Source organism: Oryzias melastigma, linkage group LG11 (assembly GCF_002922805.2).
Source record: "Oryzias melastigma strain HK-1 linkage group LG11, ASM292280v2, whole genome shotgun sequence".
In the NCBI taxonomy this organism is placed as follows: Eukaryota; Metazoa; Chordata; class Actinopteri; order Beloniformes; family Adrianichthyidae; genus Oryzias; species Oryzias melastigma.
In genome coordinates this window covers 7572616-7590998 of record NC_050522.1, presented here as the reverse complement: position 1 = coordinate 7590998, position 18383 = coordinate 7572616, and the positions used below count along the sequence as shown (strand labels likewise).

The 18383-nt window shown below is 36.2% G+C and overlaps 2 protein-coding genes across 2 annotated transcripts in view; one reads left to right on the top strand and one right to left on the bottom strand.

Annotated features, from left to right (window-relative positions):
- rims3 (regulating synaptic membrane exocytosis 3) overlaps positions 1-10182 on the top strand; it is a 45905-nt gene extending 35723 nt beyond the window's left edge. The window contains exons 5-7 of the mRNA XM_024297722.2: positions 1076-1177; positions 1259-1398; positions 2405-10182. Of these exons, the coding sequence (XP_024153490.1) occupies positions 1076-1177; positions 1259-1398; positions 2405-2617 (455 nt within the window). The 3' untranslated portion in view covers positions 2618-10182. The remainder of the gene's footprint in view (positions 1-1075; positions 1178-1258; positions 1399-2404) is intronic.
- Positions 10183-12064: 1882 nt separating this feature from the next.
- The window catches only part of smap2 (small ArfGAP2), a 33308-nt gene continuing 26989 nt past the window's right edge, over positions 12065-18383 (bottom strand). Inside the window, exons 7-9 of the mRNA XM_024298230.2 lie at positions 17087-17267; positions 16653-17011; positions 12065-14886 (exon numbers count right to left, since the gene is read on the bottom strand). Coding sequence (XP_024153998.1) covers positions 14761-14886; positions 16653-17011; positions 17087-17267 — 666 coding nt within the window. The 3' untranslated portion in view covers positions 12065-14760. The remainder of the gene's footprint in view (positions 14887-16652; positions 17012-17086; positions 17268-18383) is intronic.

Genomic DNA, 18383 nt, shown 5'->3' with positions numbered 1-18383 from the left:
AAGTTTTAACAAAAATGTTCAGATCATTAACATTGTAAACATTGTTCTGCTTCTCCTGGAGGGCGTTTCCGTTTGGCCACTAGGTGGCGATCGTGGTATAGAAGTGCACCTTATTCAAGAAGAAGATGACAGTATTAGGGAAGAAAATGATGTTTTAGACCACTAATAGTTACTTTAAAAAACATTTCCTTAAAAGAGTTTGGAAAATTAATGCCTGTGAGTAAATAAAGATGTTCATTTTGTCAGCAATGTATCGTTTTTTGGTGGACTTAGCATTAGCCTTAGCTGTATAATGGGAAATTCTTTTGAACATTTGCATCAAGCTAGCGAACTTTAGCTTTATGTGCTAAATCGATTTTTATCTTTTGTGGATCGATTATTCATCAGTAAAGCTTAAATCGATTCAAATCAGTTAATCGATTTTTTTCAACCCAGCCCTACAATAAAGCATATTTTATGCAATTCCACTCTGATAAAAAATATTAAAAAAATGTGACCCTCTTGTGAATAAGAAACCAAACATGAACATCAAGTCTACAGAGCTCCTAACGGGACATCAAAGTAAAAAAAAAAAAAAAAAATGCCATCTGGTGTGCACCAGATAGTTTGGTTCTCACCACATAGTATCTGGTGCACACCAGATAGTAACTTGTGCTCACCAGATAGTATTGCTGTTCACCAGATACAGTAACTGGTGCTTGCTAGATAGTATTGGGGCTCACCAGATACATTATTATTTCAATTTTATTTCAATTTTTCTTTTTACTTTGAAGTTCCTTGAGGGGCTCTGTCCAATTTTCACATACAAATTTTGGGTTTTTGTACATTTACATCTAAACATACGTTACTATATTGTACTTGAACTCAGCACCGATGAAACTATTCTTGTATTTGGTGTAAATCTTTTATGTAAAGGTCAGTGTTATGAAAAAATGGAGCAGCTCCTTCATCCCAGCTGCCTCAGGCAGCCCTGCAGCTCCACGTGGCCCTCTGCTGTTCCTCCTTCTCCACTGCATCCCTGGGTCAGGTCTGCAGGGCCGTTCATCTTCTTCCTTCTGCTCGTTTCCTTCTTCAGGGGACGTTTATGTCGGCATGGTTGACCGAGGCGGGCAGCTAGAGGTGGAAGTCAATCAGGCCAGAGGACTCACCCCAAAACCGGGCTCCAAGAACATACCAGGTACCAATCCCACAAACGGAAGCTTTCATTGAATTACACCGACAAAAATATACCTTTTTTTTTTTTTTTTCTTTTGTTAAGCAACGTATGTAAAGGTGTATGTGTTGGAGAATGGAGTTTGTTTGGCCAAGAAGAAAACCAAAGTAGTGAAGAAAACACTGGACCCCACCTACCAGCAGGCTTTGTTGTTCGATGAGAGTCCTCAGGGCAAAGTCCTACAGGTCAGTCGCAACACGTTCTCCTTTTTTACACTATTTTGAGTTTCTACTTTTATTTAACTAAGTTGGCAGGAACAAATGTGTTCTTTCTTGTCTTTTCAATAATTTTAACATTAAATTTTAAGATGTTATCTCGAGCAGAAATTTTTAATTTTCATTTTTATTCTGTCCAAATAAAATGTTGTTTATTTATTTATATTCTTACTTGTTACATATTGAGACTTTAGCTGCTTTTATAGCATATTTTGAAGCAAAAAATTGGCATTAAAAATTAATAAAAAATGAATTGATAATCATTTTATGACTGAGTATTAGTACAAACAAATTTTGGATTTATTTTTTTTATTTAAGACTTTAAGTCTCATACATTTACAGGATAAAAAGTTGTACATTTATTGAAAAAGAACTAGAATTATTACTTTTTTTTGGTAGGTCCTAATACTCCATTATATTTTTAGACTAATAACTGGAATTTCATTTATGCTGACTTCCTTGAAAAAGGTGATTATTTCTTAAAATCTTCTTTGTTTGCTTTTCAGCACAATCTTAGATCCTCTAATATACCATTTTTTACACATTAACACTCAAATCCTATGTTTATTTTTTAAAAGCTGCTGCATAAGACACCTGACAAACATGATCTCTTAAAAAGTTCAGATTTTCACATTTAAAAGTTCAGATTTGGACCCTTAAGAATACAACTTGGTTCGACTGAAAATAAAGCCAAATTAATTTAATGAACTTTGAAAAAGATTTTGTTTGGTAGACTTAGGGTTCTGCACGTTGAATTCTGCAGCCTGGTCATGTCAGGAGATATACTTAGAGAGAAGAGATTAAGATAAAAAAAATGTTATTTTCCATAAAGGGAAGTGTTTGTAATGCGTTCTTGAAGTCATTGAATAATAAAGCTAACTGTCATGTAAAAGAATAGGGTTTAAATAAAGATTGGCTCTCATGTGTTGTGTTTCAAACCAACAAAAGTTGATTTCCCCCTTGTTTTTATCCCCAGGTAATCGTATGGGGGGATTACGGGCGAATGGACCACAAGTGCTTCATGGGAATGGCCCAGATCCTCCTGGAGGACTTGGACCTGTCTGCCACAGTCAGCGGCTGGTACAAGCTGTTCCCTACCTCTTCTCTGGCAGACCCCAGCATCGGACCCCTCACCAGACGCCTCTCTCAGTCCTCTCTGGAGAGCGCCACCAGCCCCTCATGCACTTAGACACACCGAACCCCCCGACAGGCAGACACTCATGCTGTATATACACACCGACTGTATCTGAAGCACACACAGGCGTAGGTACAACCGCACACCAACCCTCCATAGATACACAACTTTTTGTTGTCTTTTTTTTTTTTTTTTTTGATTTCAGACTTTCACAAAATAACACAACGTTGACACGCTTTATGTAGCACTTTCACACACTTTAGCATCTCACACCAGGACTCGGCAGGTGCCAGCCTGCGTTCCAACTTCCCACGCATCCGTGGCACGACTCATCCAGGGCACATCCCCGGCGCCGCTCTCTAAACTCTCTATGCCAAACGACGAAGAAAAACTTTATTTTTTAAAAACCAAAGCAATTGTTATTGTTGTTCTTATTCCTATAGGTGGTTGGTGAACTAGCATTCAATATAAATGATTGAAATGTAGCAGAGTCTATGACTTAGATGTAATGCAAAAAAAAAAAAAAAAGATTTATTCTCCACTCAACTTAGAACAAACACACGAACAAACCCACAGGAAAACCACATGATGGCTGTCATGTGAGGTAGCAGCACTGCTGTTCATTTTTACAGGGCAGAGTGTGTGTATCTATGTGTAGACCTATACATAAATACATACATGTCAAATATAAATACTTATATATCATTATATTTGAATAATAATTTGAATAAGCTGCATGTTTTGCTTGCGAGATATTTTCAAGTATTTTTTATTTCCTTGCTCTATGTGATCGGAGCGCTCTTGTTGCTCGGTTTTTGTTTGGAAAAAGGAAAAAAAAGTAAGGTTTCAGTGGCGATCATCTGTTGCACACTCTGTTACCAGCACTTTGGCTTTGCTCGGACCTCCAGTTGAGTTACCCGTCATGAGTTCTACTTCCTGTTTGATGAAGGAGGAAGGGAGATGGTGAGTCAGCACTTCTCTGTATCGGCGTAGACATAACCCTTCTCTCTAATCTCTTACTAATATGCCAGTATTAGTTGGTAACCTGCCATTTGATGGTAGCTTTCCTTGTTTCAGGTGCAATATGTCAATAAAATAAACTTTAGAGCTCTAATTTATATTTTGTTAAGCATTACAGTTTGTTTTTGAATCGCACTTTATTGTAAATTTGTAAAAATTATTGATTAGTAAGAAAGCACTTCCTTGTCTAATTTTTTTTTTTACCTGCGTTGCACATTTTAGTAACTTTGCATGAAAATATTATTATGATTTTAAATTCTAAGTTTGTTATGAAGATGCTGCACTTCTTTTTCATCTGCTCATCATCATCTACACTTTATTCATAAAAACAACTTTTTATTTAAATACAGTCTAACACAAATGTGTAAAAAGTGTTCAAATATTTGATATTTATACCATTTTTACTCAAAAGAGACAATTAACGACAAACTTCATTTTTTAAAATAATTTTACGTCCAAGCTTTTTGAGACCTGTCAGCTGTTCTGGCTGAACTTTCTCTTCTTGATTAAGATTTTCTGTCACTAGATGCTTTTTTGTAAGGGTTTAAATCCAGTTAAAACTAACAGTAAACTTAACATTAGATTAATCTTGTATTTATGCAGGAACAACTTCACACAACCTCTTGTATTGGACTTTTAATTATAGTATTTGTGCCCCCCAGGAGCCACCTTAAAATTGTAAATGGCAGCTTATTGCATCAAAAAGTGGAATTCAAAATATTTCTTAAATAAAAATTTTTCTCTAAGAATTATTTTATCATTTTTATTTTAATAAATTATTAATTACGATGAAAAACTATGAACAGTTCAGTTTGGCCATCCTTTTTCTTATTAAAAAGACACATTAAGAGATGTTTTAATAATTTACATTAGTTCTTACTTTGTTTCAAATGTGCTAAAGTGTTTAATTATATTAATAAAAATAAGAATAAAGTCATAAAATTGTTTTAAAAAAGTTTTACATCATTAAAGTTTTGAGAAAAAAGTTGTAACTTAACAAGAAGAAAGTCCTGGGTCTTCAAATAAAACCCCATATTTTGTGTTTTAAATGTTTTTTAACAAAAACAATTCGACATTAAATAGTTTATTATAAGTTAGAGACAATTCAGAAAAAATGGGATTTACTTATTAAAAATTAATTTCATGAAATTAAGACTTTTTATAAAAAGCATAACTTTTTCTCGTAAAATTGTGAATCTTTAAACTATAAATTTTCAATTTTATTTTTATATATTGTTAACTTTTTTCTCGTAATCGTACACCTTTACTCTTGTAAATGGTTGACTTTTTTTCTTATAGTTTTGCAACTGGATTCTCATATTTTGTTTAATTTTCTCTTTAATAGTGGCCCTACACACTCCGTCGTAATAAAGGTATCGTCAAATAATTTTTGATGTTCCCATTTTTTTTTAAATCAAAAATGAAGCAAACACATGTTAATTGATCAAATTCATTTACTAGGAGTTCTTCTTAGACATAAGGGTTATCCGGAAGTAGTTTATGAAGGCTGTGTAGCTCAAATAGGAACATCAAAAATATTTGTTTTTCTACAGTTAGTTAGAAGTAGTTACAGAACTCAATAAAGAAATAAATTAGTCCTTTTTCCCATCTTTTCATTTTTTAGTTTTAATTTAAAAAACGAATGAGACACAGTGGGGGTGGAACTAGTTTTAGGAGCATAAGAATACTTTTCACCAGCAAGCAGTAGAGGTCATAGGATATGGCAAGCCAAAGGGGTCAATAATCGGCAGGAAAAGCGCCGTAAAAAAACAGTGTATTAACCATGAAAAACTGTGCAATTTTTGACCCATTCGGCTTGCCGTAGTCTTACACCCGTGGAACGTTTATTGCGTGCGTGGAGTTTGATATATACTCGTGTGAGAGTTTTGGTTGAAATTTTACTCCACAGTATTTCCTCTTTCAAAATTAAATTATAAAAGGTAACATAAGCAAGTAACGGGACAATGTATAAACCATTAAAATAAATCAAACATTTGATAAAAGTTCAATTGTTCCCTGCATAAAAAATAAATTTTAACTGCAGTTGATAGGAATTTATTTATTTATTTATTTTTTAAATGCACTAGTTCCCTTGACAGTGTGTTTTTCTGGCCTAAAACAAGAGTCTGTCTTTTTCATCATTAAAAGTAAGGTATTATTACTTGAATATCCTTCTCAGAAGTATTTTGTTTAAGCGCTTTACGTTTTAAATGTAAATTTATCCTTCATAATGGATTTTTTTCCATTCATTCAAGTTTTGTGAGGTAAATAATCACTTAGTTGAGTTTTTAAAATATCAAATTAAGCTCATTATAAAACATAGTATAGATCTTTTTTTTGCCATTCTTAACTTTTATACTTAAATATATGTTTGGGTCCATTTTTTTTTCATTGTAAATATTTCAAAGTTGCTGCCATTTTGAATTGATGTGGTTACTGGGGCCTTTTCAAACAGTGCTGTCGTCTGTATCAAATGTGGTGCTTGTTTCATTCACTGTTTCACTCATCTCTAGTTTTAAGTTTATTCCTGTCTTGAAATTACTGCACAAAGGGAAAACATGAGGACCTAAAACCACACAGCTCAACCCTTTTTTGAATTCTTTAAACATACTCAGACATTTATGAATCCCATTTAGAGGTTATAATAAAAGCTGATTTTGACCTTTCAATCAAAGGACATTAGAAAAGTTCAGTTAAAGTCAGAGTTCAGCTTTGCTGTCTGAACCTTTTCTTATACCGAACTCCAGGCACATATATAAAGTCATTTTTTTTCATCTTATCATTTACTTTTTGTTTATTTTGATATAGAGGAGAAAATAGGGACTCTTCGTTTCTACACAAAATTCCCTCAAAGCGTCTAGAAATTGCAAAAAAATATCAAAGGAAACTTGAATTAAGTTTCCAAATCTATAACATCCCCATTGAATGTTTTTCACTTAGTAAACTATAAATATATATATATATATTTATGAAGTTTTAATGGATCCCATGTGAGTCCAAATGTGTTGGAGCTTATATGAGATTGCGTCCATCTGCTGTAACTCGATCCCCCAACATGCTTACTTTTCAAACAAAGTGTCTGAGATCACTGCGTGTATATTGATCTATATCAGATGTATCTTAAAGCCTTTGCCAAATGTTTCCCAAACCCTTGACTCTCTTGCAACCAAAAGAAGAAACGTCAGTATTGCCTTTCTTCAGACGTGTAGTGCATATCTATGTTTTATTATTCACTGTACTGTTTTGATGGATTTTGTGGGTATTGACTGAAAACATTTTGGAGTCACATTTTTCATAACCATTATGCTACGTAAGCACCGGGTATGTGGGTTCAAAACGTGTTAAATGGGTTCTACTTCACACTGGACTACCAATACTAGTGCATGTAGTCAGGCTTGGTGAGAAATGTCAAAGTAGTGAAGATCGTGCAAATCGTTTTCCACGCTTTTTGTTTCACAGCTGTAATCTGACATATGAAATACTTGGTGTCTGGACGCATACACAAACTGTAATTATTAATGTCTCTGTAATGATTGATCTTTAAACGAATTACATTTCTGTGAACTGAAAAGAAAGCTATCCAAACGTCACTACCAAATTTGAGTCCCTGATTGGTTAAAGTTCAGTTGATTTAGCTTTTGACGCACATTCAATCGCTGTGCATTTTGTACATAGAGCCTAAAACTCACCTAGCGACACGAGAACATGAGAGTCTCGAAGCTTGATGCTACTAAGACTTTTACTAGGAAATAGTTAACAAAATGCACCTCAGAGCGCGGCGTGAATGGAGCATAGTACTACACACTGGGGATGTGTGGCATGTTCAAGTACAGGTCTGTTACTAACCAATATTAGCGTATGTACTCACTATTAGAGACATAGTGCGAAATGTTAAAGTGGTGACCTTTCAGATGGTTGACACCTCCATTTTTTTTTAAAAAAGACACTATCCATACATCACTACCAAATCCGAGTCCCTGATTGGTCAAAGTTCAACTGCTCAACCTGTTGATGTGCGTTCAATGGCTGTGGACTATGTTCGAAGAGCCCAAAACTCACTTAGCGACGCATGAATACAAGAGTTTTGAGCACAAAAGCCCGATACTATGTAGACTTTTCTTTGGAAATAGTCAACGGAATGCAGTGTGAATGTAGGATAGTACTACAAAACACGAAAGAACGCACGAAACGGGTATTCTTGAACAAACTTTAATATATGGTGTTCACACAGGTGTGTTATTAGCCAATACTACTGTATGTACTCGATATTAGAGACATAGTGTGAAATGTTGAAGTGGTGCAAATCACTTTTCTTTTAAGCTCTACTCCAACATGTAACAGCCTGACAAAGATTTTCAAATGGTTGGCACTTCCTTCTTTTTGAATAAGACACTATCTATACGCAACTGCCAAATCCGAGTCCAACTGATTTAACCTGTTGACATGCGTTCAATAGACCAAAACTCACTTAGTGTAAACACAAGAGTTTTGAATGCAGAAGCCTGATACTGCATAGACTTCCTTGGAGATAGTCGACGGAACGCGCCTCTGAGCGCGGTGGGGATATATCATGATGTATCTTTTGAAAAGGACACGTCACTACCAAATCCGAGTCCCTGATTGGTCAAAGTTCATCTGGTTTAACGTTTGGCGTGCATTCAACTCAAAATGGACTGAAAAATTATCGTAGCGACCCAAACAACATTTTTGAATGCGTAAGCCCAAACCATGCATATACGTGCATTTACTTAGACTTTTCATTGGAATTGGCCCCTTGAACAAGTCGACACCACCAGTGTGTATAAATGTGCTGTGTTTGAAAACCAGCTTTTCATTTTGAAATCAACCAGAACGATGGTACCAGAACCAATCAATAAATAGTCTGTTTGGTTTTTCACGCATCACTTAAAAGAGTTCAAGCATCAAAGACCAGAAGCTCCTGGTTCACCGTCGTTGGGATCGATGGACAAAAGGACCGTGTGATCGGAATGTAAACCACTTCAACCTGCTTGCTTTCGTGTAAAAACCCTCATGCCGAAAGCACAACATGCATCATGATTTCTGTGCCAAGAGTGTGTTTTATTTTTGTAAGGACAGAGATATTATCGAAAGGAGGATGTAGTTAGAAAGGCAGCGTGGGCTAGACCTGCCTTTAGATTTTTTTGCAAAAATTGAGGGCTTGTTCAGTGTACAATGGCCTTATTTGTTGTGGGAGGCATTGCTTCACTATAGTAGCACACAACTGAGAGTTTTGAAAAATGTATTTTGCTTGGAGGTTCTATTTGTGTATAGTTTTATGAATGTATTTCTAAACCCTGTCACCATGGCGGTACAGTTGTTCTGTCATCCTGTTTGCTCTGACTTTTCCGGGTCGGTCTCAGATTGCCCACACTGTAACTGTACTGTAAACTGTATATGTCTTATACTTTGTGTCCTGAAAGGACAGCTCTGCAGTAGAAACAAGCATGACTCCCTCGTGGCAAAACTGCATTTTTATTAATTTTGTTTGCCGGTGACTTTAAAGTGTTGATGCTGTTTCCTCCCCAGTGCAGATTTGAACTTCTCAAACTGGTCCATCAAGCTAATATTTGTACTTTGAACAAGGAGATGTTTGCAGCATGGTTTCTCGAATGAATCTCTTGTATTTAATCTCTACGAGTGCAAATAGAAAGACACTCAACGAGAAAAAGATTCGTCCAAAGTGCTGTATCTTTACGTAGCATGAAGTTAAGCTTTACATTTTATCAAATACTTCCTCTGGCAATAATTATCGACTGTAGCCCAGAATGGTGCCAGCGCTCTTCCTCGGTCACCGGAGCTGGAAATGTGTGATCAGCTGAGCCACCAGGATCAATAACCAGATTTCAAATTTCAGGAGGTATTATTAAGCATGCAATGAGATTTACCCTCTCAGATTTGATCAAAATTGAACAAATTGTTTTTAGAAACTGCATGCCTTTTGCCATACTGACGAGAGCAGCAAAGATGCTTTTTTTGCTGCTTGCCTGTTCTCATCAAAGTCTCTAAAGGCAGATTATAACAGCATACGTTTCATATGTAGCCACTTTGTCCTGTTCGTCATCTGTCAAAGTGTTCCAAGTGGCCCCGCCCCCTCAGCTCTGTCAACACAACCTTCAAACCGAGAAAAGGAAAACAACTCAACTCGAGATCTGACTTAAACATTTTTGTCACGATTTATCGGACCACAAGCACATGTAATTTGATGTTGGTTGTCGTGTCTTAACTGGCCTTAAACTTTCCACTGAAGAGTGTTTGCAAAGCAAAAGGGGCAAAGCGTAACACGACTGCTACACAGATCTGGGGTATGGCAACGAAGAAAAAGGGAGTTGTGATTTTTTTTACCTGTGCTTTGTAACTGTTTTCTATGTGCAGTATTTGATAATGTAAAACTGGTATTTTTGTGGTTTGTACGCTGCGAAATTGATTACTTAAGGTGCACGTAGTTTTATAAGAAAATGGAACAAAACTAAAAAAAAAAGGAAAACAAAAGAAAAAAAAAATCTGACTCGGAAACCTGTATTTGCATGCCCTTTGACATCTGGACGCAAAGTCAATAAAGTTTATTTGAATCACAAAAATTGTGTATTTCTTTTAATTTCTGATAACCTTTAAGTCATATATTGAGCTAATCCATACGTGATGATAAATAAATGGTTGACACATGTAGATGTTTTTATCTTTAACCCTGTTAAATCTACGGCATAAAAAAATGACAGAATATTCTAAATGTCTTTTAACCCTTACATGTAATCCACAAGATCAAAATCATTTTTTAATCTATATAAAATATCAATTAGGACAGGATAGGTGATTTGGTAAGTGCTTGTTCACAACAATGTTAGCTTAAGATGCAAAAATATTAATGATTGTTCAGGAAAAAATGCTCCTTATTAACTTACTGTCTCAAATTTTTCCATGTTTTTACCTTTAATAACAGCAAATGTTGCATTATTTCAGTTCAGGAAGTAGTCATTTAATAAAATGCAAACAAAAGATTTGTTATTCTCATCATAAAGTTTTTAAAATTAGCCAAATGTTTTCCTGCTAAAAGTGTTTTTGAGATTTCATGGAGGTAGCCATTTTGAAATGAGCAGGAAAAGCCCTTCTACTGCCCCTAGTGGAATGATGATGAACTACAGGAGAGAAAATGCTTCAACAATACTGAGATATACTGTGGGGGTAAAAAAGTATTTAGTCAACGACCAATTGTGCAAGTTCCCCCACTTAAAAGCTGAGAGAGGCTTGTAATTTTCATCATAGGTACGTACTTCAACTATGAGAGGCATAATGAGAAAAAAATCAAATTTTTTAAAAATAATTTATTTATAAATTATGGTGGAAAATAAGTATTTGGTCACCTACAAACAACAAGATTTCTAGTTTTCGCAGACCTTTAACTTCTTCTGTAAGAGGATCATCTTTCCTTCATTTGTCACCTGTATTAATAGCACCTGTTTGAACTTGTTATTATATATAAAAGACATCTGTCCACAACCTCAAACAGTCACACTCCAAAACCCACTATAGCAAAGACCAAAGAGCTGTCGAAAGACACAAGAACCAAAATAGTTACCCTGCACCAGGCTGGGAAGACTGAATCTCCTCCATTTCAGGATCTCAGGGACTCAAACCCCGCAGTGCTAGACGTGTCCCCCTGCTAAAGCCAGTACATGTGGACGCCCGTCTAAAGTTTGCTAGAGAGCATTTGGATGACCCAGAAGAGAATTGGGAGAATGTCTTATGGTCAGAGGAAATCAAAATAGAGCTTTTTGGTAAGAACTCTACTGTTTGGAGGAGAAAGAATGTTGAGTTGCATCCAAAGAACACCATAACTACTGTATAGCATGGGGGTGGAAGCATCATGCTTTGGGGCTGTTCATCAGCAAGAGGACCAGGTATGGGGCCAGGTATGGTCAGATTTTGCGTGAAAACCTTGGAGGAGTGGCTTTGGAAGAATTATTTCAAGGTCTTGAAGTGGGCTATCCAGTATCCAGATCTCAACCTCATAGAAAATCTTTGGAGGAAGATGAAAGTCTGTGTTGCCCCAAAACATCACTGCTCTAGAGGAGATCTACATGGAGGAATTGACCAAAATATCATCAAGTTTGTGAAAACCTTATGAAGACTTACAGAAAATGTTTGACTGCTGACAAAATATTGAGATGAACTTTTGCTTTTGACCAAATACTTATTTTCCACCATAATTTACAAATAAATTATTTAAAAATCAGACAATGCGATTTTTCTGGATTTTTTTTCACATTTTATCTCTCATAGTTGAGGTATACCTATGATGAAATGACAGTGATCTTTTTAGGTAGTGAACTTGCACAATTGGCTGACAAAACACTTTTTTTAAGTCTCATAAATATGTGTATTAAATATGATATGAATGGTTATATAGGGTCAAAATGTGTATTTTATATAGATAAACTTAATACACATACAGAGATATATTTATATATATATATATATAAATTTTATTGAAATGTGCAGACGTTAAACTAAAAGTCACAAAGTATGATAGAAGTATATACAGAACATTCAAGATTCATCAATTGTTCAGAAACATAATGTGCAATAGTATAATTAGAGTGAATAAAATGCACAAAATCTTGATTGAAAAGTACAGAAAAATACACCTTTCTTTATTTATCGGCTCACAGAAAACAAAGATTTGAATAAGAAGAACTGAACGAACTCAAGCTTGCCTTGAAGACAAAAGAGCGTTTTCAGGAGTTAGCTCTTCCACAGAGTGCAGAGATGAAGTATTCTTTATAATTATATTGCTCTCTGCCGAGACGAGACTGCCGGTACCACTCCTGGACCCAAAGACACAGACAGAAAAAGCTGCTGGTTTGACAGCAGGTATTGTGTGTTGTGGTATGAAAAGCAGCAAAACGTCTCAAAGATGGCAGAAAAACAAAAAAAACAAGTGACCAGGCTGGCTTTATTTACAGTAAGTGTGTCATGCATTTATAGTAGGTGGAGAAATATAAACATTTACTGAGATAGACTGATTGCTGCTTTATAATGTGCACTGACTCAATTGTAAACACAGTAAATAAAAAAGAAAAGCGGAAATGCTTCTGCTCGTTCAAAGATTCCTCTTGACACAAATAGTAAGACTTGGTTGAATTCATCAATTTATCACCAGAAAACATTCAGTCAACACACAAGAGCACTTTGCTCAGCAAAAAACTAACAAAAAAAAAAAAAAAACAGCAGCAAAATCCAGGTGTGTTTACTAAACACAAGTCCAGCACAATCATGAACACATTCAGGATGGTCATTCAGCGTTGGTCAAAGACTGATCAACATGTACGTGAAGAAACATTCAGTAATCTTGAACATACAGTACATTTAAACCACATAAACATTCTTTCAAAGCAGTTCAGTGGAGGAATCCGAAACTCATCTTTCACTTTACAGACATTCAACATTAGCAGAGGCCACTATTGAACAAGGTAGCTTCTTAACATCAGGTGTGCGCACGCTTTTGCAATGACAACGCATGCATTTTGTCATCACTGGATCTTAAAAGCCAATCAATACGCTGTGTTCACTAGTTCGGTGGTACCAGGAGAATATTGAAATACTGTACAGTGTCGATAAAGCTTGTGTTGATCTTTGGTCTCCCAAAAATCCGGTTGAGGATTTCTTTTAACACTTAGAAGTTGAGAATATAGTTTTGCAGACGAAGCCCTCTGAAATTTTGATATGACATAGGCTAACCCTACATTTAAAGTTAGTAAACTATACAGCAGTTCCAGTTTGTGAAATGATGATGGTTTGGGGAATAGTCAAAGAGATTTTTCAAAATAAAAGGTTGCTAAAGAAAGAATAACTGAAATATTCAGGGACATGTCGCACATTTTGTTTTCTTACAGTGAGAATGATAGCTAATTAGCCAGTTAGCTAATTATCAAACTAACAAATTAGCCAGTTAGCTGATTAGCTAGCTAGCAAACTTTCCAGTTAGCTAATTCGATTATTTTTGTTTATAAAATTAGACATATGAGTGAGAAAAATGTCCCCAAAAAAGATTCTAAGGTTTAAGTAGCAAAAGTTGTATTTAATTAATAGTAACAATAATGATATGTTTTCAAATGTCGTTCTTCCTAAAATCTGGCTAAAAGATTTTAAGAAATAAAAGGTTGCTAAAGAAAGAATAATTGAAATATTTAGGGAAAATATTCATATTTTATCTTACATTGAGAATGACAGATAAATAGCTAGTTCGTTAATTAGCAAACTAGCTGCCAATTAGAATGTAGATTAGAATATTTTTGTCAAGAAAAGTTTTATATTAATGACCATTAAGTCATAAAAAACAAAAATTTCTCCACATGTGAGCTAAATGTCCCTGATTGTTTAAGATAAGCTAACTTCTACAATACAACTAACTGAATAAGTCCTTACAAGCGAGTGAGAAATATTTCCCCAAAAAAGACTCAAAGATGTAAGTAGCAAAAGTTGTGCTTAAATAATAATAACAAAAATGATATGTTTTCAATTTTCTTTCTTTCTAAAATACAACAGTTGTTTAGTTTTCTATTCAAAGGAGCAGAAATTACAACTGAAATGACAAAAAGGGAAGTAAAAAAATACCTTAGCTTAACTTAGAGTGTGAACGATAAAAACAAATATTGAAACTAAATTTGAGATAAAACGGATTTGAAAACTTGTTGTTGGTGTATTTTGTAATAAAACTTTTTATAGGCCTCTTTTTAACCTAGGTAGTGCATTGTTATTTTAATGGGATCTATGCATTCAAAGCCTGTAATAAGATATCGTAGGGTGACGGTTATATCTTGTTTCAATAAATGACATTAAGAGCTAGGTTTAAAGAAAAAAAAAACATTTGAACTCCAAACTCGATAATAATTTGACACAAAGAAAGAAATGGAGTTTCAACCAGATGCCACTAAACCCTGTTGTCTTGGTCCGAATACAAAAATGTCCTGAAGGCAAACATGGAAATCTGCAGAGTATGGCTGTGGGTGATATGCCAAGAGGAAGCATTTGGGCAGAGAGGAGAGAACATCTCCAAGCATCTTCACGTCGTGTCTTCCTCTCTTGCACTGGGAACTCTTCTTCCAGGATGAGTCGCTTTTTCATTCTTGTGTGAGGTGTTCTGGTTGGATGGACGGCGATCATTTCCAGACGTGTGCTGTCATGTGTGCTGAGCTTGGCGCCGACGAGCTGCCCATGTGCTGACTGCTGTACCCCACCGCCTCATTGCTGCTGTACAGATTCATGCCAGCCATGTGCGGCGTCATCTGAAAAGTCACAAAGACGAAAACATTATCAGAGAAATCCCATTTCTGCTCAGTAGGCCAACTTCTTTGATTGTTTGAGAGGCCTGTTGGATGAAGAAGGTCAGCAGTCTCCCTGATTTATTTTATGTTTGGCCAAGGTTTCAATTCTCTTTAGGTTTGTCTTTTTGTTTGGACCAGTGCACTAATTATTTGATTTTGTTCTTTAATTTTAGGACACATAATTTCCTTTATTTAATCAATTGTATTCCATTTATTCTTCTCGCATCCAGTTTTTGTTATTGTCCCCTTCTGTATTTTTCCCCCTAGACCCGAGCCAGGTTTGCCAAGTCCCAAGTGATCTTTTAATTCTGATGATTAAGTTTTTAGTCAAAAATAAAAAAAGTGTGTCATTTTCTAGGACATAATTGGCAGGAGTTGGTGAGGAGCAATCCCGCCCCCCTTCCTGTTACTCATAACTGAGAACTCTTTGTTCACACTCTCACCTGCTAGCTTACAGCCCCTCACACCCCCAACCTACCTTTCATGAATCAGTCTGTTTTTCCCTCAGACCACCAGAGGGAGCCATCGCCTGAAATCTAAAACTCTCCTGAGCCTCATCTTCACTCCATTTCCCATAAGCCTCTGCCTGCTGTTCCCAGACCTCACCAGCTGTCCCTCATTCAACAATCACCACAAACATTTATAAGGAGGCTTCAGGCTGTGCCCAGATGCGAAGTCTTGTTCCGGTTTACTCCTGCAATTCTGAGCGTTACTTCCTTCAGTCCTGTTCCTGTTTAAGCCTGCCTTGATCCCAGCCTGTCTTTGACCACCAATCTGCCTCAGCCTGTGCCTGACCCTCGCCTGGATCCTGACTACTCTGGTTTTCCTCTGATGCCCTCATGCTGGTGCTTGACCACTGCCTGCCTGACCCTGATTTTAGCTGTGCATTACGCCTGTTGCCCTGTCTGTGCTGAATAAACCTGCTGCACTTGGATCCAGCTGTCTGCCTGTTCTTGACACTACCATTACCAGTGCAACAAAAATGCAATATTAGAGCTATCCATCAGTACTGTTCTGATCTAGATTAAAGATATAGAAAATGAAGATGTTCATGGATCTATTTGTCTACAAGTGGATGCATCAGCATGGAGTGGAGCAGGAAACCTGTAGCTCGCCTACTGCATTTCCATCACAAATGTGCTGTTTTTCAAACTGTGTTTTTCGTCTGCTCCTGATATACAACGATTTGAATAAAGAAATACTCGCAAATGCAAATTTAAACAGAAGTTTTGATCGGAGTGGGTCTGTAAGGGACATTTTAGAAAAAAAAATCAACCTAAGAAACATGATTTTAGGAGAAAAAGTAGGTAAAAGCATGTAATTGTATGTATTTTGGTCCATCCATGAAAATGTAAGGGTATAAAACAGGGGGGTCAAACTTAAATTGCACAGGGGGCCAAAACAACACACATAGGATAAACATTCATTAAATAAATAAAAACAAAATGTTTAAAACTTTTAAAACATAAATATGAATAAAAACCAAATATTATTCCAGAATAAATCAACCCAAATCTTAAATATATTTCAATATTTTTGTTCTCCATAAAATATATAATCTGTCAAAATTGGGATGTTACATTGGACCGTTAATAATAATAATAACAATATAAAATGATCTGGGGGCCGGATATAATTACCCTGAGGGCCGGATTCGGCCCCCGATCTTTGACTTTGACACACGAGGTATAAAAACCAGGAATTAGCCGTACTCTCTTCACACACACCTGAGCAACGTTCCACTGAAGCTGTTGCATTTGTTGCATGCCGTACACGTGTTGCTGCTGCTGCTGCTGAGCCATCATGGCGCTCTGCTGATGTCCCATCATCCCCTGGCTCACCCCCGCCATGTAAGGTGAAGCAACCACGCCACTCTGCTGCGGCAGGACACACTGAGCACCCATTAGTCCATTCTGCTGTCCCATCATACAGTTCTGCTGGACCCCTATCATGCTGCTCGGCTGCTGTCCCATCATGGCCATTTGTGAGGGCATCATGGTCCCTCCTAGTCCCCCCACCTGGGCTAAAGAATGGTACGGACCGTACGGGTGCGTCGGGTAGCCGATCTGGTTCATGTACAATCCACCTAAAAATTACAGAGTTGGAGGTTAATAACCAACAAGTAGTTATCAGCATTTGGGGAGTCTGGGAGAGTTCTCACCGTGTGCAGCCACGCTGCTGGCATGCACCGAGGGAGTGGAGGCGTACAGGGAGAGAATAGAATCCTTGGACAGTTTCTTGACAGCTCCTTCTTCCGATTTGGGTTTGGGGTCCAAAAATAAACTGAGGTTTTCAGGCACTGAGGCAGTCACTCGACTCTGAGGCATGGAGCCAGAAACTGGCTGCAGGACGGGACGAACAGACAGGACACAAACCAAGAGAAAGAGACGGTCGGAATGAAAACCTCCAAAAAGTTCTGCTGCATCTTTTAGAAACCTTTAGAAATGGATTTATAGTTTGATATAATACTTTGACATCTAAAGTAATATTTTAGTTCAGAATCTGATTGTAGACCCAGAGAACAATCCATAAACAAGAGGATAAAACTAAACTTCTTGTTATTGAAGGAATATAGCTAAATTTAAATGTATAAGTTGCAACATTTTAAATTAAATGTGATTGAATTTAGAGCCTGTTATTATGCTAGCATGCCTTTCTCTACCTTTCTGACCCTTAGAAAGCTGGCATTTCAAGAGAAGAATAAAAAAAATGAAGAATATAATATGAATTGAGTTTACAAATAGTTAAACCACGACTAACACTACAAACAGAACTAGAAGGATACTGAAAATATTGTACCTAAATACAAGAATTTTGGATTAGTACGGTGGCTGAGAACCGCCATCGCAAGAAAAAAAAAAAGTAACAGCAAACAAAAAAAAATGCAAAAAAAAAAAAAAAAAAACTGCAATCAAAAAATTAACTGCAAACATAAAAGTAACTGCAGCAAAAATAAAAAGTAACTGTAAACATAAAAGTAATCGCAGCAAAAATAAAAAGTAACTTTAAACATAAAAGTAATTGCAGCAAAAATAGAAAAGTAACTGCGAACAAAAAATAAATGATGCAAACAAGAAAGTTACAACAGAAGTCGACTATCAGGGATTATTTTTGCAGACACACTAAAAAGTGGACTGGTTTGTGCTATACTTTTTATTCAAAACACAAATGACATACAGTAAGAAACAAAAAACAATAACCTGAAGATCAATTGTTCAAAATAAACCCCGGGGGGATACACGCACAAAAATAAACTTATGTTAAATTATAAAGTTAAACAAGATGGCTTTTTTTGGTTGTACTCTGGGCAATAGATTGTATTTAAAAAATAATTTGGGCAAATAAACAGAAATATTCTTTTTACAGCTCTGCATATAGCAAAAACCAGACCACTTCTGGTGTGTCTGTTGGCAAAAACAATCCCCGATAATTCCGTTGTAGCTTTCTTGTTTGCATCA